Source organism: Acomys russatus, chromosome 21 (genome assembly GCF_903995435.1).
Source record: "Acomys russatus chromosome 21, mAcoRus1.1, whole genome shotgun sequence".
NCBI lineage: Eukaryota > Metazoa > Chordata > Mammalia > Rodentia > Muridae > Acomys > Acomys russatus.
The window spans coordinates 28360325-28384930 of NC_067157.1; the positions used below are offsets into that span (position 1 = coordinate 28360325).

The 24606-nt window shown below is 42.6% G+C and overlaps 1 protein-coding gene across 1 annotated transcript in view; it reads right to left on the reverse strand.

The window, feature by feature from the left end:
• The window catches only part of Samd3 (sterile alpha motif domain containing 3), a 38355-nt gene extending 16682 nt beyond the window's left edge, over positions 1 to 21673 (reverse strand). The window contains 6 exon segments of the mRNA XM_051164282.1: positions 2666 to 2833; positions 5042 to 5126; positions 5701 to 5886; positions 17277 to 17381; positions 20736 to 20925; positions 21535 to 21673. Coding sequence (XP_051020239.1) covers positions 2666 to 2833; positions 5042 to 5126; positions 5701 to 5886; positions 17277 to 17381; positions 20736 to 20925; positions 21535 to 21613 — 813 coding nt within the window. The 5' untranslated portion in view covers positions 21614 to 21673.
• Between the last annotated feature and the right edge of the window lie 2933 nt (positions 21674 to 24606).

Here is a 24606-nt window from a genome sequence, read left to right on the forward strand (position 1 = left end):
AACAACGGGATGTTTTAAAACAGAACATCTACATGGAAGTGAAACCACAGGATGCTCTAAGGAGAGGTGAAACATTTCATATTGCAGGCAAGCTCATCAAGACAGGAAGCAAACAACTCAAAATAACTCAGGAAGTCCCTGAAACTGGTCAGATTCACTACGCCCCCTTCCTTCTCAAGGGTATATATACAGTAAAAATGTGCCCAGAGACACTCTGGGATAAGCCTAGCTACCTGGGAGAAACAGCGACCAGCTGAGCTGCCCAGAAAACCTCAGGTGAGCTGAGCTACCAGGAAGAGGCTCAGACCTACTGAGCTGCCTGGAATGGACATCATCTAACCTCACTGAGCTGCCTGCAAGTTGTGCAATAAGCACCAGGTCTCCAGCTTTGGTGAATTGTCACCTATGTTGCGGTGATGGGCTTTGGTGATGCTGCTGTCTTTGAGTCATTTCTGCTCCTGTAAGTAGACCAATAAAACTCGTTGGCTCAACAAGTTAGACATCGATGGTATCCATACTTAGTCTGTTACTAGGTTCTTGTCTGGGTGAAATGTTTGTCAACATCTCTCCAGAAATAATGTCACACAGCAGCAATAATGGAATTTTGTTCTTTTCTAGAGTGACATATGTGAAACATTTTTTAAAATTATATATATACACACACATATATATACATACATAATATATATACATATATATATTATGATTTCAATTTATTTTCTCTCTTTTACAAAAGTCAGTGTCTGGTTCTATAGCTCAAACTAGGCTTGAATTTTCTGCCCTTCTGCTTGAGCCTCCTAAATTCTGGGATTAAGAGTGGGTGCTTCTATAGCCACTGTGGGTTTAGTTAAATCTGGAATTGTGCGAGCACATTTTCGAAAACTTTGTCTCATGAAATTCAGGGTACCGTTCAGGGTCTTGTCATTTTGTCAAAGGAGATGGATAATTAATACTATCTTAACTGACTCAGCACATGAAAGTCTCATTTACAGTTTCAATAGAGTATTTAAGCAACACACCTCTGTCTGAAACTTTGCATGGTGTGTGAAGCTGAAATGAATGGTTCACAAAACATGTTAAATGTAAGTCAATGAATTGGAGCTCATAGAAGAACACTGTTCGAACTGATGTGATCAAATTATTTACTCTATTAATAATACATAAATACATCAGATTTTAAAAATATAATATTTACACCATATACAGTCTAAAATATAAATGTGTAAAGAATTGGGATTTACAATATTCCTGTAGATTAAAGTGGAAAAATGTAATTGAGAGGGCAAGAGATTTGGCTCCTATGTTTGATAATTTGTACAGAGTTCCTAAGAAGTTCAGTCTATTATTGTAGCTAGCAGTTGGTAATTTAATCAAGGATATGGTTTTCTGAGGACATCTGGGCCTCTGAGTTGGTTAAAGAACACTTATTAAGACTCACGCAGCCTCCCCTTGGTGGAGAAAGAGTTTGCCTTTGCCTTGTCCTCAGCTTGAAGCTACTCACAGCTTCTGGACCAGCTGGTGAGGGAAGCCATTAGAGCTCTGTGCCCATGCTTACGGATAACTGCTTCCCAGGAACCTTGGGACTGGTGACCACCTAACTTATGCAGTGTTAACATTAGAATATTTCTAGGCCTAGGAGCACAGTTCAGTGGAAGGACATTTGCCTGACATTCCCCAGACCCTGGTTTCAATGTCTAGGACTCAAAAAATCAGTGAATAAGTTAACATTAAGGACCCAACTTTCTGGCCTGGGAGTGGTGGTGCACGCCTTTAATCCCAGCACTCAGGAGGCAGAGGCAGGTGGATTGCTGTGAGTTCGAGGCCAGCCTGGTCTATAAAGAGAGCTCCAGACAGCCAAGGCTACACAGAGAAACCCTGTCTCGAAAAACCGGAAAAAATAAAATAAAATAAAATAAAAGAATCCAACTTTCTGTAATAGTATGACCATCACAACATGAGATGCAAGTGGGTGTGGTGGTGGAGGCCTATAATCCCAGCACTTGAGAAATGAAGGCAGGAGGATCAGAAATTCAGGGCCATCTTTGGCTATAGAAGGAATCTGAAGCAAGTTTGACCTCCTGAGACATTCCAAAAACTAAGAATAAAAGAGAATCATAAGTACATTATAAAAAGAGAGAAAGAGAACTAATTCAAGAGGCTAGAGCTTCAGAAAAATATCAGTTTCTGGAGTTGGGCCAGGCAGTGGCTGGACATTCCCTCAATCTCTGCTCTGTCTTTGTTCTTGCACATCTTGTAGGCAAGGTGAATATTGAGATGACGTTTTTGTGAGTGGGTTGGTGCGCCCTTCCTCTACTAGAAAACTTGTCTAGTTAGACAGTGTCTTCTTTAGTCTCTATGGACCCTGCTACTCAAAGTCTCTGCTAGGGTCCCGCTCATATCCCTCCTGGAGCCTACCCAGACTTAGGTCTCCAGCTTGTCACAGAGTTTCTTTGAAGGCTGTGAAGAAAATGGTCATGAAATGTTTACTAACATCTTGGTATTTGAATGATTACTGATATCTCTTTAAGAAACATTGGGTCGCTCGTGCAAACCACTGCTTTTATTGGTAGCTTTTAAAGGGTATCTCACTTTGTATTCATGGGAGTATTTATTGCCATATCGTTAATCAGCCATAGTTGTTAGGGTGTTTAGGACTCAGGCTTACTTTTATCTGCACAATTTTAATTCCGTTCGCTCTTACGTCAGCAAGAGACTTCCTTGTCTGGCCTCTTCGGTGTCCAAATTTACACTTATTTCTCAGCACTTGTTCATCATCTTCTATGGGTCTTCGAACATATTTAAAGCGGTCTTTGAGGGCTCGTTTCCATAAAAACTGTGTAAAATAACAAAGTAGGCAGGCAGTCCGTAAAGAGCGTCACATAATCCTATAGAACAATGCAATCTCTGTATGTCACCGCTAAGGCTGAAACTATTTTCATCGAATTATAATGGAAGCAGTGCATCTGTCCTTAGATTTATCCTAAAAACAATTCTTTGATGTCGCTGTTCAAATTATCGTCCCTTAGTTAGAGCTAAGGAAGCAAAACACAAAAACAAAACAAAAAGCCGAACAAAACAAATGTTCTTCATCTCCTTGTGAGCAAATGGAACCACCAAGAAAACATTAGACAAAGGTTTGGCATTTGGCTGCTGCCATTCCTGGTTTCATGGCTCAAGCCCCAGCCTTCCTTGACCTTCAGAAAGTTCTCTAGCCTAGGTTAGGAAGATGGAGATTCCAGTACTGAACCTAGTGTGCACTTAACCAAGTAACTTTCAATAAGCAACCCTTTTATCCTAAGGTCTTCAGCTACTAGGTGGAACAGCATGATCTTTCCCACCAAATGCAGTGTGTGTGTGTGTGTGTGTGTGTGTGTGTGTGTGTCCTTATGCATGCATGTATGCAGGTGCATATGCAAGTGTGCATCACATGTGTGCAAATGCATATAGACACAAGAGGTCAACCTTGGGTGTCATCTTACAAGAGCCACCCACCTTGGTCTCTCACTGGCCTGGCCTTAATAGCTAGGCTGGGCTGGCTAGCCGCTTAGTTTCAGGGGTCTGCTTGTTCCTCCATTTCCAGCACCGGGATCATAAACATGCATGCATCACCATGCTATTTACATGGATATGGGCTACCAAACTTGACTTCACATGCTTATGAGAGAGAGAGACAGAGAGAGAGAAAGACAGAGACAGAGAGACAGAGAGAGAGACAGAGAGAGAGAGAGCATGCACACTCCTAAATTGTGTTTTTAATAATGCCAGGTGGTAGTGGCTCAGGCCTTTAATTCCAGCCCTTGGGAGGGAAAGGCAGGTCGATGTGAGTTTGAAGCCAGCTTGGTCTACAGAGTCTGTTTCAGGACAGCCAAGGCTACACAGATAAATCCTTTTTCTAAAAACCAGAGAGGAGAGGGAGGGAGGGAGAGAGGGAGGGAGGGAGAAAGCTGTATCCAGTGGAAGCTATATAGCCATCGACTGCTAGTGTATCATTAAATGGACAACTTCTTCAGCCTTGCTTCACACATTTCTCAGGCAGAAGAGGACAAGTTAAATATAATTGTCCATGGGAGCGTTCTGTCTCTGAGTCGTGGGCACCTGCTATGTGCTCCGCACCTTGAGTTACTTACGGAACACTAGGTCGTAGGTAGACTCAGTGGCAAATATCCGAGCTGTAGAATAACCATTGCCCCTCTGCCACAGTCTCCAGCTAAAGACGTGAAAATCCTACACAGGCACAGCTTTGCTAACCATTGTGACAGAAAGATGCTGACAAGGACACACGGGACAGAAAGAGAGAAGTTATGGCAGAGAGGTAAGAGAGAAGACAGAGATACAGCAAAGAAAAGATGTAGAAGCCAAGGGACGGGGAAGGCGCACACACACACACACACACACAAACACACACACACAGAGTGGGGGGGAGGCCCACAAGTCCTCAACTCTACACAAAGAACTGCAAGAAGCTAAGAAACGTTGAGACTAGGAGAACTAGTCTTCTCTAGGAAAGAGAATATCAATTGGTTATTCAATACCAAATGGACAGCCCTGAAAACATATACAGACTGAGCACGTTATATTTAGGAATATATAGTCATATCTTCATTTATGTATATGAACATGCCTATAACGGCTCAGAGGTTAAGAGCAGTGCCTGCTTCTCTGAAGGTCCTTAGTTCAATTCCCAGCAACCACATGAGGGCTCACAACTATCTACAACGAAATCTGGTGCCCTCTTCTGGTCTGCAGGTGTTACATGCAGGCAGAACATTGTATACATAATCAATCAATCAATCAATCAATCAATCAATCTTTAAAAAAACAAGAAAAAGATCATGTGAAAGGAGGAGTATAAAAAAGTGTTTGGAGGAAGGAAAGGAAAGGGATAAATGACACAATTATATTATAATCTTAAAGATAAAAGAAAAAAATTAAGAAAATGAAAAAAAAAAAAAAAAAAAAACAGAGCCAGAGGGGAAAGTGCAAAGCTCTTATTTCAAATGGGTTGAGATGAATGGAATGGTGGAGCCACGGAGTCACTTACAAAGCCACATCCGTCCTCATCCAGGAAAGGGTGGGCCTGCAGCAGAGCATTGACCACGTCATTGTACTGCTGGGTCGTGGGATACCTGTTCACCACAGGACATAAGATGGAGTTCATCTCCAGCAGCCCCCAATTAAGATGAACCCAAAGCACACACAGACTTGTTCTACGCTTTCTCTTGCTGTGGTGTCTGTCTGTCCTCCTCCTCCTTCTCTCTCTCTCTCTCTCTCTCTCTCTCTCTCTCTCTCTCTCTCTCTCTCTCTCTCTCTCTCTCTCTCTCTCTCTCTGTGTTTACACATGTGCAGTTACGGACGACTGCAGTTAGCACTGTTCCCCACAATCCCTCTTGTTTGTTGGCACATGGGCGAAGTTAGACAATGGGTACCAGTGAGTACCAAGCATCCACCTGTCTATTCCTCCCCAGAGCTATAATTACAAGCATATGCGGTCATGCCTATTTTTTATATGGGTTTTTAAGGGGGGCTATGCAGCAAATATACAACCAACTGAGGCAATAACCCTAGTCCCTTTTTGAAATCTGTGCATATTGAACTTTTATTTGCTATGTTGTCCATAAGCCAAGGTGACTTGGTTCCTAATAAACTCTATTCTTCCCTGAGCACAGATCCCTTCTCCACTCAGCAGATCCTGTTACTCACAGCGAGCCCCCCAGGTACTTAGTCACATCAGCCTGCAGAAATTCGATGATCCTGATCCTCATGCTGTGATCAGGACTCTTGTGCTCTGCCAGCATGCACTTGACATCATAGGGAAACTCCGGTAAGACGTAAGACTTAGTCCATTGTAATGCTTTGTGCCTTGCTAGAGCATGCTTTTCATTTCGTCTGTGGAATAAAAACACAAAGAGTGAACTTTGGTTTCGAATCTATACGTGATACATGAGTTCTCTACCCTCTGAAAACCTATGCTATAAACCACTTCCCCGACACTTAAATATACCATATAAGTACTTCTGGTCCTAGAAGAAGTGTCATAATCACATAGGTTTTAATTTTAAGCCCGACGTTGGAGAATATTACTCCATATATCTTGAAGATCCAAATTGTAATGAGCACCTAAATATTGAAGGAAATATTTAGCAGACAGAAGTGATTAAACAATTGTGCTGAGCAAGTGAAGCCAAAATAAATTAGTCTTAGCTCCCAGTTAAGAAAAAATCTCATCTACACTGCTGCTGTGTGTAACAAAATATAAGACGCACCTAACTCAGTTGGTCCTTAGCTAGCTCAGCAGGAGAAAGCTGGTCTCTACACCAAAATAAGACTGGGTGTTCTTTCTCCAATTGGAACAAGATTCTATGGAAGGTGACAGGAAACTATACCGAGATGAAGTCAGGCATCTGCTGCCAGAAGTGACAGGCAACCAAATGGATTGTGATGGTGGCTGGCAAGAATCTGCTGAACATAAATTTACTAAAATTAAGTGTCTGTACCCTTGAAATTGGTGGATTTTATGCCACGTAAGTTAAGCATCAATAAGACTGCTAGTACGGTTGAGCTTCAGAACACTAAAACCTTGAATCAGAGGCCGATCCTTACATCTATACAAAGATGGCTCCAAAATGATATTTAGTAACTACTACCAATCGAAGACAGTAGGCAGCTGCCAGCCTAGTTCACTAACAGGATAAAATGGAATGTGAGTGAGGGGACAGTGGCAAGCCAAGGACAAGACACCAGAGGCATTTCCTAGCCTAGTCTGAGTAGGTTAAGTCTCTGAGCATGGTTGAGTTTAGTCGTTCAAACAAAATTCGGCGTCATTTCCAAAAGCCAGCTCTAGCATTGCAAGCCATCCTCTATCGGAATGTAACGTGCTGTGATGGAAAGTGGGGACTCAGGAACCAGGAGAAGGTGTTTTAATCTCTTTTTATGGTAAGCTGCCTTGCATGTCCTCCCTTTGGCATTCTCTGGAGCCATGGTGAAAAATATCTGGCTGCAATAAGCACACCGAGAACTTTATACTGAACTCAACATAGCAAGAGGCAACTTCTACCTCAGCTCAAACTGTTTTTCAGTATGTTTCTCATTTCACTCACCCACTCTGCCAATGTGTATGGGGAGTCTCCCATGCCAGATGCCCTTATGGCACCCCGATCTCTCCCCAGGACCTTGATTCTCCTGTGACCAGATTCGTCCTCTCTCGTGTACAGAGACTGCAGGGTAGAACGTGTACAGACACGTTTCGAGGACTTGTCTTTATGCTGCCCCAGAGTCTTAGAAGGCTGATGGATGTAAGCAAGCCAGTGTTAAACTGTGCTTCAGTACAGTTCAGCACCCATCTGTTTCTCCAGTGAATTTTTTAGTAGCGAAAATAACTACAAACTCTCTATAGCCTGCTCAGATGGCTCATCCCCCTCCATCATCAGATAGCTTCAATATTCCAGTGGAATCAAATAGAACTTAGTTCTTTTTTTGTTTTTGTTTTGTTTTGTCTTTTTGTAGCACCTATTTCTTTCCCGTATGTGTCTTGTCCTCTACATTAGGGTAGGGCCCACAAGGCATGAGATTGTTCTATCAAATACTCAGAACGCATCATGACCACGTAGGATCGACGAAAGATAATAATAACAGTCCATCATCCTCCAACCCGACAGATTAGGCAAATCAAGGGCATCACATTTTTCTTTCCTTTACATCCAAACACAGATTTGAAGTGGATATAATCTAAGCAATGCAAATGAATACAAGTTCAAATGAGTATTAGGCAAGAAGAGCGACTCTCAAAAGTTAACAAATATATCCGAAGTCGGAAGCAGAGAACTGCAACCACACTATCTATAAAATTGTATTTGCATTGTATGAAAAAGATATGTGCTGTGATGTTACAATTACTCCTGGTATTTTTTAACAAACCAGAGTTTAGCATGGCATCAGCATGCTGCCCTGAACTAAGTACAATGGTAGAAAGGAATTCCGGGTCAAAAGACACTAATATTTCTCTTCTGACTTCAACGTCAGGGCTCTCTGACAAGGTTATTGCCACAAATGGCAGCTCTGTTTTCAATCCTGGGTATAAGATACCTGCCCCCAAGCCATTTACAACACATTAATGGGACCCCATTCTGATATCATACTGTTCACTAACTGCTCAGTTCATACATTGATGAGAATATGTATTCACAATAAAAATTACAATAAAGCCAGCATTTTGGTAAACTACAGTATCATTATTACAGTCTCAAATTTGTTTTGGATACTGACAAATTATAATTGTATATATTTATGAGATTTAGAGTGATACGATGGTATACCTATGGAATATTTATACAAAGTGGAATTATTGAGTCAAGCAGACTAACCTACCCAAAGTCCCCACTTCTTATCAGTAATTTTGCCCGCTCAACTGAAACATTGCACTTGTAAATTGTGCACTAATTTGTGTGTGTGTGTGTGTGTGTGTGTATCCATTATTTTTTTTTCAGTGATGAGATGGGAGTTCTCATAAAAGGCTCATCAATTTTCAACCTTTGTCTATGTGTAATAAGAATGAAAAATCATTCAGAGCTTTCCAAGAACAGACTAACTATAGTTTAATGGGGTTCACATAGAGCAATAATGCTATTTCTGTGAAGAGTGAGTCGGTGGAGGAAAAGCCTTCACAGAAAGTGCTGAGCATCTGGAGAGAGCAGAAGAGACCCAGCTGTTACAGGAGGGCAGGAACTCCTTCTCTGATTAGTGCAGACCCATCACTTAGCAAGGTTGATGGATGGAGATTTTGTTAGAAGAAGGAGAAGAGTGAAAAGAAAGCATTTGCATCCACCTCCCCATTTACACTCCAAACAGTGTCTCAAGCAGGCACTCTTTAAATTCTTCTTCTTCTTTTTTATTTTATTTTTTAAATTTTTTGAGACAGGGTTTCTCTGTGTAGCCTTGATTATCCTGAACTCGCTTTCTAGACCAGGCTGGCCTCAAACTCACAGTGATCTGCCTGCCTCTGCCTCCTAAATGCTGGGTTTAAAGGCATGCACCACCACTGCCCGGCAAAAGATTTATTTATTTATTATTTGTACAGCATTTTGCCCACATGTGTGCCTGCATACCAGAAAAGAGAACCAGATCTCATTATAGATGGTTATGAGCCACCATGTGGTTACTGGGAATTGATCTCAGGAACCTTTGGAAGACCAGACATGGGTTCTTAACCTCTGAGCCATCTCTCCAGCCCCTTAGATTCTTTTAGTTTCTTCCCAGTCCTGGTTTTGAGAATGCCCCTGTCATCAATTCCCCCTTCTTTTCTGAAGATTTATTTGTGTGTGTGTGTACCATGTGTGTGTGTATGTGGGGGTATCCAAGAGGCCTTAAGAAGGCTTTGTATTCTCTGAAGCTGGAGTTTCAAATCGTGAACTGCTCAATGGAGGTATTGGGGAGCCAACTGTGGTCCTCTGGGAAAACAATAAGTGCTGTTAACTGCTAAGCCATTTCTCGATCTCCCAATGTTCTCTTTCCCACGTTGTCAACAACTTTACAGTTTACCTCTCATTCAACACATCCAAAATAATTTATGATCTTAAAAAAAAAAAAAGTCTAGTAGGTGAAGACTTTCATGGGACATGCCCCTTGGGCTAGTGTTCAGATATAAGTGATAGATACCATTTGAGTGGAGAGTGGGGACTGACTTTCACATAAACTCTGGCGCCCTATATTTGACCACGTCTCCTGGATGGGGAGACCTGGTGGCACTCAGAGGAAGGATAGCAGGCTACCAAGAAGAGACTTGATACCCTATGAGAATATACAGAGGGAAGATGTCCCCCTCAGTCACAGTCATAGGGGAGGGGAGTAAGGGGAAAATGGGAGGGAGAAATGGGAGGATACAAGGGATGGGATAACCATTGAGATGTAACAAGAATAAATTAATAAAATATATATTAAAAAGAGACTAGATTCTCATTTGTGTCTCCCTCCTCCCCAGATTCTATATATTGAATCACTAATCTTTATGTGCTGTGGCTCTACGCAAGTGACTTGAGGTGGATAGGGTCAGGGAGGTTGAGTGAGACTTAGCCTCCTTTTAAGAAGAGACACAGGAAGTGGTGCTTTTCTTTCTCAGGGGCATGTGAGGATCCAGAGTGGAGGTGGCTCTCTTAGTCAAGGCTACTATTGTTGTGATAAACTTCTATAACCAACAGCAACTTGGAAGGAAAGGGTTTTGTCTTACAAACACAGATTCAGGGTCCATTGAGGGAAGCCGGGACAGGAACTCAAGCCTGACAGGAACCTGGAGGCAAGAGCTGATACAGAGGCCATGAGGGGGTGCTGCTGACTAGCTTGTTCCTCATGACTTGCTCAACCTGCTTTCTTACAGAACCCAGGACTACCAGCCTAGGGGTGATACTACCCAAAATGAGCTGGGCCTTCCAACATCAATCACTAATTTTGAAAAGTGCTCTCCAAGCTTGTGTGCCAATAGCCTGATCTTCTGGACTTATTTTCTCAATTGAGGTTTCCTCCTCTTACCTGACTATAGCTTGTGTGAAGTTGACCTAGAACTAGCCAACGCAGTGGCCATCTGTGGGGCAGGAAAAGGGGCGGGGTTCTTATCAGGGAAAGAACTGCTCACCACTGGGATCTTAAATTCAAGACTATAAAATCAGAATATTCATTTGTGTCATACTGGACTTGTGGTAACTGTTGTAGCTAACACAAAGTCCCAGTCCCTTGTTGGTTTTACCATAGGTCTTCAACTTAGCAAGTGGAGCCTTGACACATTTCATCTTTCTTCCTCGTCCACAGGTGTCACGAAAATTTCCTGCAGTGAATCTCTTGTATTATCTACTTCTCACGATGGTCTATGCTCCCCCAGTAATCTGGGCTTCGATCATGCAGCTTCAAGTGTCTACAAGCAGAGATCTGCTTTTATAATAGCAAGGTATGAGCCTTACCAGGTGTCAGCACCTTAGCCCTCCCTCCCACCCCCCCTTCCAAGCTTAGCTTAAGACCTTTCTTGAGTGGATGCTCCTCTCACTCTGGTCTCCCTACTGTGTGCTTCCTCGGCTGAATTAACAACACTGCCTGCTCCAGCACCAGCCATGTGGACTTGTAACTCTTCCTGATTTCTGTGTTGCGTAACAGAACTCCTTGCAAATCAAAGACTTTTAAAAACCATCCTTTTCTTTTCTAGGTGCATGGGGAATTATCACACTGAGAGCTGAGGAAGTCCCTCTCCAGTACTAAAGCCCAGGCCCCTGAGGTCTAAGAGGTTTTAACAAGAGCCTGGAAAATAACAATAGTGTTTTGTGAACCTCCCAGTTCATCTCATAGGGACTCACAGGTAAATCTCAATCTCTTTCTTTCTCTCTGTCTTTCTCTCTGTCTGTCTGTCTGTCTGTCTGTCTCTCTCTCTCTCTCTCTCTCTCTCTCTCTCTCTCTGTGTGTGTGTGTGTGTGTGTCATGTACGCTTTTGACTGTTGTCCAATCCTTTCTATAGACTGTTTTTGGAAAGTGAGAGACGAGAGCAGCTCTCTACTCATTATGGCTCAAATGTAAGAGTGTAAGTAAATTCACTTTAATATTTTAGGCCATTTTTTCCTCTGTGCAGGTGAGCCGCCAGGCCCAGAGCCAGGTGTTTGCTACAGGAAGGTTCTGTTCCCGTTATGTTGCATGGATTATGATAACGGTGTTCTGGGAAGATATAAGAACATGTGAAGGGGAGAGACATTAAACATAAAGTGATGGGAGAGATGTGTATAGCAATGCAAGCCTGTAAGTCCAGGACTCGAGAGAGAATGGCAGAAGGATTACGGACATCTTTTCCCTGCAGAGCAAATTTTAGGCCTGCATGGGCCCTGTCTACAAACAAACAAACAAACAAACAACAAAACAAAACAATAACAAACCCCAAAAGCAACCAACCAAACAAAAACCGCAAAAGCAAAACCCTACCATTACAGATAGAAAGCCATTCATTCTAATAAAGTTGCAGCTGATACAAAAAATTCACATCTTGCAAAAAGCAGAATTCTGATACATTAGAACAAGCCACACGGGTGACTGGGTGACTAGGAAGCCACCAGCGTGTCAATGACAAGAAGTGTCAGAGCACCGCCACCGAGGCAGGGCTCCTCCTACATCGGAGATGAGAAGGAAGGCAAAGTTCATGCTCTCGGAGGACTGAACTGAGTGGATGACTGGGTCCCACAGAGTGCTCTGATTTTAAACTCCAATTCATGTCCTCCTCTCGGCCCTTGAGCTGGAGTTCTCTCAGAGCCCTCACATTTGTGGAAAACCCCAAGGGCTGGTTACTGACCAGATCTTCATGACTGTGGGGGCAAGATGGAATATTGCAGAGTGGGAGCCAACCTCTCTTTGAAGATCAGTCTTCTTTTTTTTTTTTTTTTTTGGTTTTTCTAGACAGGGTTTCTCTGTGTAGCCATGCCCACCCTGGACTCACTTTGTAGACCAGGTGGCCTCGAACTCACAGTGATCTGCCTGCCTCTGCCTCCCGAGTGCTGGGATTAAAGGCATGCGCCACCACACCCGGCTTGATCAGTCTTCTTTATACTCATTGGCTGCCAACTTCTCTGTCTGTGGCTGTTAGGTAAAAACCTTCGGAGTGCATCATTAAACTTAGCAGATCACTGGCTTCCACCAGGCCTACAGCCGAGACTGTTAAGAAGCCTAAAACCTGCAGATGAAATCGTCTTGCCCTGCTGTAGCTCATCTAATTGTGGGTTTCTTTGTTCCCTTACTACAGTTTCCATCATAACATCTTCCACAGTGGGCAGGTCACTCAGAGTCACCTGGATCTACGCTCCTGGCTGCAGTCACTCATAGTGGACTCAGAACAACCTATCGTTTGTTTTATTTGCCAGTTAATTTATTCTTAATTTGGACCTGGAGCAGGGGCAGGGTCTATCTGTGTGGCTCAGTTACAGTAGCCTGTAACTCACTATACAGCCCAGAAAGTGCATAAAATACTTGTTGCTGTATGTGGTGAACATCTGTTGACACTGCAAAGGTATGACAAGTCTCAGGGACTCACCTCCCGTGGTTCTTGGCCAACAGAGCAGAGGACAGGTGCATATAGAAGCTATATGCTAATCACAAGGCTGGGATGTAGCACAGTCGCCATACTTGATTAGCATGTGCGAGGTTTGGGTTTTATTCACCGGCATTGCCTAGAACCCTCACTGTACCTTTAGCCAGAACCTGTACCAAACAGCTCTAACCAGGCTGGTACACTTTATCGACCCTTCCCTTCATTGTATTCTGGTGTAGAATGCGCACACAGCTGTGTTGCTGCCTCTTGCCGGAAACACCCATGTGAAAATGACTGCAACTGTGATATCAGAAACATCAAGGGCCTGTTGATATTGGCTTGGCAGAGGCAGAAGATCATTCTACCCTGTCTCACAAGCAGTTGTCAGACCAGGAGAAAAGCCATTAAAGTAATTCCTAAATATGCATGAAACCATGACTAACTTGCGATTATGCCCCAAGGCGGTAGGGAGAGTATGTGCATGCCGCACTTTAAAGTTCAAGCAAAGAGTTCTTTAAAGTAGCATAGGAAACCTCGGTTTATCTGATCCCCTGCAGTAGAGGGCACTAAAAAAGAAACAGTTTTTAAGTGGGTAGATTGAAAAAAAGAAAAGAATTCCACTGCAGAGGAAACCATTCGCAACACCTAATGAACCTTATATTGGGAAAGGTATCTAACCGTTCAGTAACAAGCGCAGAACCAACCGCCTGCCACCCATGCATGAGAGGTCCGCTGCACCAGAGTGTTCCAGCCTCTGGGACACACGCCTTAATTTAACTGCAACCAAAGACTTTTCCAGAGTGAAAGTCAGGTGCCTTTGAAGCCTCTACGGATCTGTGTTTTCCCTTTTTTTTTTTTTTTTTTAAATCTGTAAATAAGTCCCCCACGGAAAACATCAACTCCCCAAGACCAGAAGTGTCTCTGTGTGATCTGGTGCCAAGTGCCAAGTGTGTAGACATGTCCCCACTAAGCCCTCAGGGATATCACATGGTGTGTCCATGTAGTTACAGAAATAATTTGGGGTGGGGGCAGTGGAAGGAAACTGAGCCCCTGAACCAGCACTCTATTCCCACTTCTTGCGAGCAGCTGGCTTCATGAAAGTCTAGTGGGCAAACACCTTTGAATTTATTGCCTGTTATGACTGAATGGGAAAGAGGCCCCCAGGTTGTTTTTAAAGATCAGCATATTTGGATTGATTGCATCAAAAGGCCTGAAAACAAATCGTTGCTATTCAAGCATACACACTGTCTCCCAAAAGTTCATTGTCTCTCTTCGGTTCGCATTCATCATTTCAGTTTTGAAAGTCTGATTGGATTTCAAGATGCCAGAGGCTGAGATAAAATAAAATTCCGTTTACAAAAATAAAAGGATGTGGCCATTATCTCTGTGGTGTTTATAGTCTGAAGAGGGGATGTAGACTTTAATAAACCAAGGTTATTGTCCACTTTTGTAAGTAGAGCAAGAATTACGAAGAAGGTACTGTTCCTAGGAAGACTGAACCTGAACGGTCTGGATGTCCCTGGAGGATGGTTAAATAGTTTTAAAGTAATGGGTCTCAACTTGTGGGTCATGACCCTTTCACAGGGGTCTCCTAAGACCATCAGAAAACATGGATATTTACATTATGATTCATAACAGCAGCAAAATTACAGTTATGAAGTAGCAATGAAAATAGTTGCATGGTTGTGTGTGCCGGGGGGGGGGGGGGGAGGTTCACCACAACATGAGGATCTGTGTTAAAGCATTAAGAAGGTTAGAACTACTGTTTTAAAACATGGCAGATTTTAGGCAGGCAGGGAGGAAGGTGAGGGGACCACACAGCCTAATGTAAAAGACATACAAGAGGCCCTTGATACATAACTATCAAACGAATATGATAGCAGAGGGACAGAAGAAAAAAGATAGAGGATACTTCTAATTATTTTAGATTACAAGGATGGTGTTGTCGCCCAGTCTATATAACCAGAGTGGTCTTATCCTGCCTCACTGAGCCAGTTACCTAGTGGAAAGCATTTGACCACCCAGGAAGGACCTGTTAGTTTCCCTTTCCTGGATTTTTGAATGACTGGGTCAGTTGGCGTTGCAGATCTGACCTATTTTCAGAGAGAATTTCATGGGAATTGGTGCTGGGTGAGGCAGTACAGAGGGAGCAGAGCATCCATAATTGGCAGAAAAATGCATCCTTCTTAGAAAAAGCAGGCAGGCGGGAAGCAGAGAAGAAGGGAGGGATACCGAAGCCCCGGAGAGTTTAGGAATTCTGCCTCTGCTGATGTTGTTTGTTGTTTTTCTTACAATAAGCCCATTTATCTTTACTTTTCTTGGACTCAAACGTGCTTAAAGGTAGTTGAGATCACATTATGCGTGTGTGTATACATATATATATACACACACTTGTATGTGTGTATACAACACACATGCATATGTGTATACACATACACACCACACACACATATTATTTGAGGTTCTTTTCTAGAGAGATAGGTAATAGGTCATCTAATATACAAGCCCACAGATGAAATGTTGTGGGCATATATAATCTGGTTTCTAGCCTTTCCTTTCTCTTAGCTTCTAATACAGTCTTGTTTTCACTTCCTCCACTTGGTAGGCGTGATAAAGGATGACAAACACAAGGGTCATCATTCCTGTCTTACAACAGAGGACCAGAGAGGAGACAGTGGTGAGAAGGTGGGTACCACCGGGCACTTACCCTCACCCCCATGTCCCTCCTCGCTCCAACTGTGACAGAAGCAACACCAGCAGCTTCGTATAAGGAAGGGGAGTTGGAACCCCACGGATGCTTCTGTGTATCGGGAGTCACAGCAAAGGAAAGGAGCAAATGATGCAGCCTTGAAACCAGATGTGCATTTTCTGAACGATTGTTTGAACCAGGAATGCCTAGGGGCCTGGTTTTCTGCCTAGGATTTCCCTGTCGTACCCAGACTTTCATTTTAGGTTTAGTTTTGAGGTAGGATTCACTAAGTTTCCCAGGGTGACCTTGAACTAGTGTTCTTCCTGCTTCACTCTCCCAGGTAGCTGCTGTTATAAGCCTGTGCCCCCAAGCTCCTGCCTCCACTCCACCCCCTACTTCAAATAAAGGCAGCTGGGCTGTAACACAGAGACTATTTAAAAACGATAGGAAAACTATTTAGAAGCTGCTTGACTTCTCAGATCCACAGTTTTACTCATTCATAAAAAAAGAGAAAGTGTCTTTGTGGACTGTGCCAGGGAAACTAAATCAGATCATGTAAAGGGTTTCTAAACACACACAGACATACACACACACGCATACACAAACACACACAGACATACACAGACACAAACACTCAGACACACACATAGACATACACACACAGACACATCCACACACACACACACATAAACACACACAGACACACACACACACACAAACACACACAGACACAGACATACAGAGACACACACAGATACACACACACAGACACATACAGACACAAACACACAGACATACACAGACACACACAGACCCAGACACAAACACACACACAGACACAAACACACACACACACACAGACACAGGCACATATACACACACACAGACACACACATACACAAGCATAGCCTTGGTTGGTTGGTTTGAATATTTTTTCACACTTGAAATGTTTTACACCACAGGGACTCTTTACCATGCATGGTGGCCGCATGGAGCTCTTGTCTGGGTAACTGTAAAAGGCTAGAGGAGGATGCTCTTACCTATTACCCCTTTTCAGTTTTGTCAGAGCACTGGAATCCTCATGTAGTCCTTTAGGTCCATAGCACCACTCCCCACCCCACCCACCTTGGTGCAATGGAATCCAGACACTGAAATATCCCAGTGTCAGATCCAGGGTAGGAAATTGGAGGAACTGCTTAGGAGGACAGTACCCTCCTCCCACACCTCTGGAATGGTCAACTTAAAGCATGCTACAGAATGGAGAGCAAAAAACAAAGATTGCACTCAATTCAAGCTCTACAGGACATTATCAACAAATTACACGTGTAGATTATTATGGGTGAATATACTTTTCCCCACCTAAGAATAAACACCTGAGAGAAGTGTGTAGCACCATCAGAACAGTCTACCCAGTATTGCCATAAAAGCTTAACTTTAGGACAGTGAACACGTTATAAATTGCAGTGTATTTAAATATATGAAATCTCATTTTAAAAAATTAAGACAAACATCTTTCGACTTTAAAATCTTATACAGCTGGAATCTCACCTCTGCTTCAGCACTCTCGGGTCAATGAGTCTATTATCAACGTTCTTCGCTGGATGCAAAGACGTCTGGTCCCCGTAGCTGCTGTGACTGGAATTTTGTCCATGCCTGTAGCAAAGTGGAAGAGCCGTGCAATGGTCATGGGATGTTAAATAGGAGCAGAAACCATGGATCTCATGATGTTAGAAGGGGAGGGCTCAGTCCATCTTCTTCCTAATCCAAGCTTGCAGGAGACTCATGGCTAAGACTATGCCAGTTCACCTTGCTGTCTTCATCAGTCTGGCAACATTCATACGTGTGTGTGTGTGTGTGTGTGTGTGTGTGTGTGTGTGTGTGTGTGAGAGAGAGAGAGAGAGAGAGAGAGAGAGAGAGAGAGAGAGAGAGAGAGAGAGAGAGAGAGAGAGAGAGAGAGAGAGAGAGAGAGAGAGAGAGAGAGAGAGAGAGAGAGAGAGAGAGATTGGTGTTTGCTGATTACTCTGGGCTGGCTGGACAGTGGCCCCAGGTGTCTGCCTTTCTCCATCTCCCCAGTGGCTTGCAATTGTGTGCCACTTCACCTGCCTCTTCATGTGGGTACTGAGTAGTGAACTGGCATCTTTATGCCTACACAGCAAGCACTTCATAGCTGAGCCATCTCCATCTCCTCAGATCCCAATCTGGCATGTTTGTAAATGGTGTTGAGAGAAAATTTTCCTTTATGAAGTAGTCTGCTTTTCCTAGAGTGCTTAACTGTGTCAGATCTCAACTACCTACTATTTTCAAGGGAATGTTTTTATCACCACAAAGATCTTTTCATCACTGGGTGTGGTGGTGCATGCCTTTAATCCCAGCACTCAGGAATCAGAGGCAGGTAGATCGATGTGAGTTCAAGGCCAGCCTGGTCTACAAAGGGAGTCCAGGACAGCCAAGGCTACACAGAGAAACCCTGTCTGGAAAAACAAAAACAGAAACAAAAGAAAACAAAACAAAATCTTTTCATCTATACTCCATTTATTTCCAGTGAGGAAACCCAGAATCTCAGAATAGAAGGCAGCTTGCTCACGGCCACAGGCTACACAATAATAGTGTCAGAATCTGTACCTATTGTCTCCAACTTCCTAGTCAGTGACTTTTCTGCCAGATCCAATGAAAACACCTGCAAGCCTTTATCTCTCAGTCCTAACTAATTATAGACTCTTAAGAACGGGCCCACATAATAATTGATTCTCCATTGCATCTTCCAGTTGAGCAGGCTTAAAGTAAAAATAATAGTCAAGTAAATGGCCCAGGTTGTATGAGTAGCAAATATAACAAGGACCTAAAAATCACATGTTTAGTTGCATAACTGTAGGGCTACATCAAGTTACCTGTCTTTATAAAGCAGTTACTACAAGTATTTGATTCGATGGTATGTATTCATATCTGCTCACTGTCATCCTCAACTGACCACATTCAAGTGATAATATGCAAATATAACCAACAAGCACATTGTGACTTCACACCAGAATACTGTTACCTAAATACAAGGCTACACAGATCCTTACGGGAAGTTGGGAACTTGCTGAACAGAGCAGTAAACTCAACAGTCATACCTCTCTGGGCTACTGTATGCCTAGTCTTGGCTACACTTGAAGCTAGCTGTCATATCCTGGTTAAGAAAGCTTTATATGGCACACACCTTTAATCCCAGCACTTGGGAGGAAGAGGCAGGCAGATCTCTGAGTTTGAGGCTAGCCTGGTCTACGTAAGTGAGTTCTGGGACAGTTGGCACTACACAAAGAAACCCTGTATCAGAAAAACAAAACAAAACAACAAAAACCTAAAAAGCTTCATAATTAACAAGGACTATGTTGGTCTGATGAGGGCAGATTTGCCCCAAGGTTGTAGTGTTTCATAGTGTGAATTCAAGCAGTTAGGAGTGCAATTACTTTGCCGGTGTGCAGATGAAGATATAAGGCATCCAGCATGGAACAAAATTCGCTCAAGTCAGCGATAAAACCAAGAACGAAGGCCCCAAGCTCTTGGCAGTCCAACCAGTGCCAGGGTGCTACCGAGCAGATAAGTGACTTGCAGGCTGCCAGCTTTCTTCTGGGCTGTGCCCAGGGCAAATTAAGATTCCAGTTAACAGGGAGGGACTTCCAGCTCAGAAGTTCTAGCCACCCTAAAATAACTTTGCCCTCTCTTTGAAGCTCACCCCTCCCCTTGGCTAGAGAGAATTAAAAGGTTACAGTGGGAACTTCACAGAAAGCCCCAGAGCCACGACCATGCGGCAACCATCCATGGAAGGAACCCTTCAAAGCAATCACGTGGAGGAGTTTCCAGTCTGGCCTCATTTGTAATTGTTGCTGTTATTATTTTTTTGAAGACAACATCAAGCCCTGTAGCCAAGATCAGCCTCAACTTCACAGTAATCCTTCTGCCTCAACCTCTCACATAGTGGAATTACAAGTTAACCATGCCAAACTCTTTATCCCAATTTAAGACTATCCCTTCATGGCTACCTGCCCCAAATAATCCAATAATCCAAATATTCTAGAAATCAAATTACATAAGCCAAGCCTCTCTAACATTATATTGTTTATGAAGAAAAAGAGAAATATTTATAATTTCAGGCCTAATTCTAGGGAAGACATTAAAAAAAAAAATGATACCAGCACATCTTTTCTTTCTTTTTCTTTTTCTTTTCTTTTCTTTCTTTCTTTCTTTTTCTTTCTTTCTTTTTTTTTTTATAAGAAGAGTAGTTGGTCAATAGCAAATTTTTACCTTAAATGTCTTCCCAAGTCTCAAATTCGGAGCCATTAAATCAGAGTACCTGAAAGGCTCTTGAGGCACAGATGTGCAGAACATTTTAATTGGTAAACCGCATTATCATCCCTTTAGACTGCAAAGTCAAAGATAAAAGCAAACCCACGAACAAAGCCACCCTCCCACCCTCTGACACTGGTGACTTTTCTACATGATTTCTGTCACAGGACCCCTTATTTTATGGTTAATTTTCAAAGAATCATGAAACTTAATTGTGGCAGAGGGGCTAGCAAATTCCATTGTGAGGGCCTTGAGAAGAGAGAATAAATGTGTCACCACAGAGAGACCTAAACAAATAAACACACACAGAAACAAGTACCTTGGGACAAGGCAAAGGGGCAGCCACAGGCCCCCTTAGTAGCCCATTTACAGCTGTCCATCTTATTTCCATACTTAACTCACATATTTCTACTGTTAGTTTCATACCGCGTCACGCATGAACTTCCTGCCTGCAGGATTGCCTTCACAACCACGGTCTGTGTTCAATGAACAGTAGGAATAAAAACAGCAAATCCTGACACAACTCTTCATAAGAATTAGCCAACTATTAGAAAGCCTGTGCACACCACCTAGCTGAAAAAAAGGCCACAGTTTTGAAACTGCTGTGATTCCTAGCTACAAGGCAACAGCCATGCAAAACCAGGGACTGGAAACCAAGCCGCCGTTCACCCTCACACTCACTCAGGGACCGCTTGGGCCAGGGTCAGCAGGGACATCCCTCTGGGGCCTCCAATGGGCTTCGGCCCTTGATTGCTTTCCTTGTATTTTTTAATGAAGTCCATCAGAACAGCCTGGTGTCCAATTTTCTTCACCAGTTGTTGTACCATCCGGTCGTTAAGTGCCAGGAGTGCAGCCCCACTGACTTCTTCTTCTAGGGAAAAGAAAATCAGCTTTCATATCACACATTCTAGGAAAACGTGGGCACCAGAGAAAGATAAACCTAGCTCTGGCACTGAAAGGATCATGTAAGCTTGAGATGGCAGTTACAGAATTATCTGTCAAGGTCCTGATAACTTCCAATTGATGCCTGCCACTAAGAACTTACCAGAACAGGGAGCCCCAATAAAAACCTTTCTTGTTTGTACATGAATACCCTTCTGGAGACCAGTTTTAACAGCTCAATGGAATAGAAGGTCTTGGGGGGGGGCTATTTTAATAATATCTGCCAGTTTGATATTTAACCCTGGCACAGCCCACGCTGTATAAAACACATGCAATTATGTAAGACAAAAGAAACACACAAAGTCTGTATCAAATGTAACTCCCAGGAGTTGGCAATTGCCTAGAAATAGTATTCTCTTCAGAGGATGCTGAGAAACTGGAAACTGCCCCATTTGTGGGAAGGCGATAAGCTCTCCATCAGAACAACGCCTCTTCCACAACAGGCAGACACTAAGCAACAAAAGCGGCTCTCACAACAGAGGGCACCTGCACAGCCGCATGGCTCGAATAAAATCCCCTGAAAGTGTAAACAACTCACCTTGAAACCTGGGGACTAGCTCACCCAAGTTCTTCTCCACCAACCACATGCAGACCTGGTCAACTGACCACTTTTCCATTGCTGGATTCTTGTCAATACACCTGTGGAAGGAAAAGTGGGGCTAGCTTGCCTTCCTTCCTTCCTTCCTTCCTTCCTTCCTTCCTTCCTTCCTTCCTTCCTCCCTGATTGTTGGTCTTTGGTCTTTGATTAGTTTTTTAAACAGTCAGCTTTCTACTTTTACTACACCACTTAGCTTTTTAAAAAGTTTTTACAATGCACACTTAAAAGTTGCTAATAAAACAAATAATTCCTTTAAAGGTGTATTTTATCCTATTGTCTAGTCTTTATCTCTTCACCTTCTCCTACTTTATTTCCACAGGCATCCCTCAGCTGAACTAACAGACAGCCGGAGCATACAATGGCACCCAGTCCTGTACCATTAACACCCAGGTTTCTTCACAAAGAACAGAAAGGTGTGAAATCATCAGGAAGTGGTTGACATTTACAGAGGGGTGGGCAGGGGAGAAAGGGAGGAGGGATCAGATGGAAACCTGACTGAGACATATGAGTAAACCAGGATGGCTTAACCCCTTGTGCTCCCAGCTAGGAGTGGGGACGTCCCACCATCCTTGCAGCTCTGGTTAGCCGATGAAGTTGGAGGCAACTTTCTCAGGGGAAAATGACCTTATGCATCCTTCTCCCATCCTTCCAGGGTTACTTCTATGTATTGCAGTATGCTCTCAGATGGTACCAAACACCGTTGTTCCTGGTAAAGCTATCTGTGTGTGGTGTATACTAAAGATACATATTTAGTATATATATATATATATATATATATATATATATATATATTTACTAAATATACACAAATATATATTTGTTTGGGCAGATTCAAAATTAGGAAATAATTGAAGAGGTTAATGTCGTCACAGTGAAAGCAGCAAACACAGACTTTGCAAGGCATGTCCTTAACTATTCACTAATTTTACACACAACCAACCTCAGTTAGCAGCATCCACAATTTTGCAGTTTCCTCCAGGAAGCTTTTTTCCTGTCTTTCTAATTTAACCCAGGAGAGGTCTAAAGATGTGACAGAAACAAAAAAAACAATTATAAAATATTTTAATCTTTCAGCATTCTTTTCTTTCCTTCTTTTTTTTATTTATTTACTTTTTTTTTTTTTTTTTTTTTTTTGAGACAGGGTTTCTCTGTGTAACCAGAGCCCTGGCTGTCCTGGACTCACTTTGTAGACCAGGCTAGTCTTGAACCCACAGAGATCCACCTGCCTCCGCCTTCCGAGTGCTGGAATTAAAGGCATGCACCTGGGTCAACATTATTTTTAATGTTGACTTTTATTCCATACGATATATCATTTTGCTGTGTGATACCAGTTATTCTGTAAAGACAAAGAAAAAAGATCCCCTTGGTGGAATTGGAATTATAGGTGTGTGTGTGTTTCTGTGTGTGTCTGTGTGTGTCTGTGTGTGGGTCTGTGTGTGTGAGTGTGTCTGTGTGTGTGTGTCTGTGTCTGTATGTGAGTATGTGTGTGTGAGTGTGTCTGTGTGTTTGTGTCTGTGTCTGTATGTGAGTATGTGTGTGTGAGTGTGTGTGTCTGTTTTCAATTTCTGCATTTGTGATTTTAAATAAGTTATAGTTACCAACATCAGAGAAAGAATTGTGGGTAGAGAACAGATGCCCCTGTCATTCAGCCTGAGAGCAACAGCCTTCAAAAGCAAATTCCTAGAAAACAAGAAACTTCAAAGTAATGGGCCGCATACTCCTCAGTATCCACACATGCCGACTGGAAAAACCGAAAACAAGGGTTAAACACAGAAGAACACCTTCTGGATTTCAACAGTGGGTTTAATTTCCTTCAAAAACAGTAGCCACAGAACTCCTCCCCCAGGCTAAGCAGCTATCGCAGGGTGTGAAAAGTCATTATTTGCAAGACTCTGGTGTAAATTAAAAATCACACCTTTATGTCACACTTCTGGCTTCCTTGTGGGGAGTAAGAGAAAAAAAACTTGAAAAGTAGGAAAGAGAAAGAGAGAGAGAGAGAAGAGGACTAACCTCTAAAAACAAAGCTTCCGTGGTATGCAGAGAAGAGGATCTGCCCTGCAGTCAGCCAGTGATGAGAGAAGGAAATAGGAAAGAAAAACAATATTTTGACCCACAGGTTCTTTTTGGGGGGTATGTGTGTGGTTTGTTTGTTTGTTTGTTTGTTTATTTGTTTTTTAGTTGGGAAAAAGCTTTCTCCAGTTTGCTTCTGGTAAAAACGCAATTTTCAGATGATGAATTCAGACAAGCATAAGAAAATAAAAATTGGTAGTTTTTCACTCTGCTCTTTCTGAATACTAAATATTACTTTTGCCTAGCTGATTCAACATTGTTATGAAGAAGAAAACCCTCCACATCCAATGAGGGAAAAAAATGCATCAAGTAGCTTCATGTTGAGTTTCTGAAACCTTGAAAATATGTCAAAAGGCAGGGCAAATCCTAGCTCTAAATACCTTATAAAATAACAGGAAAATAAACAAGAAAAATGGGCACTGTGTGTGAGCACACCAGCCAGCAATGCTAATTGGATCAAGTTTGGCTTCCACGAAATAAATTTGTATTAAATATTAAAGGGGTGCATCCATCTAATTAAAGCTGTAAAAAGGTAAGACTTGAGGTAAAGCACCCTACATAGGAGGGAATTTTATTTAATAAATTTGTTAAACTCCAAGGAAGATAATGGGACAGACTGCTGTGAGCATGATTTAGAATTTCTAATATAACACTAAAGTATTAGCCACAAAGGAACAGTTTTTTTTTTTATATTTTAATAAAATATTAAAAGACTTTTGTTTCTTCTCCGGTTCCCCACACCCCTTTTCCATTTTTCATTTTCATTTTCCCGAAGTCTAAAAGCTGAGACATGAAGACTCCTAGGAGCTTTGCTGACAGACAGCACGTGAGCTCATCTGGACTAGCCCCTCATCCCATTGTACAATGAGCTTCTAACTTTATGGACAGAGAACAAGCCATTCTGAAACAGAAGTATCCCAGGCTACAGCTGTCATCATACGG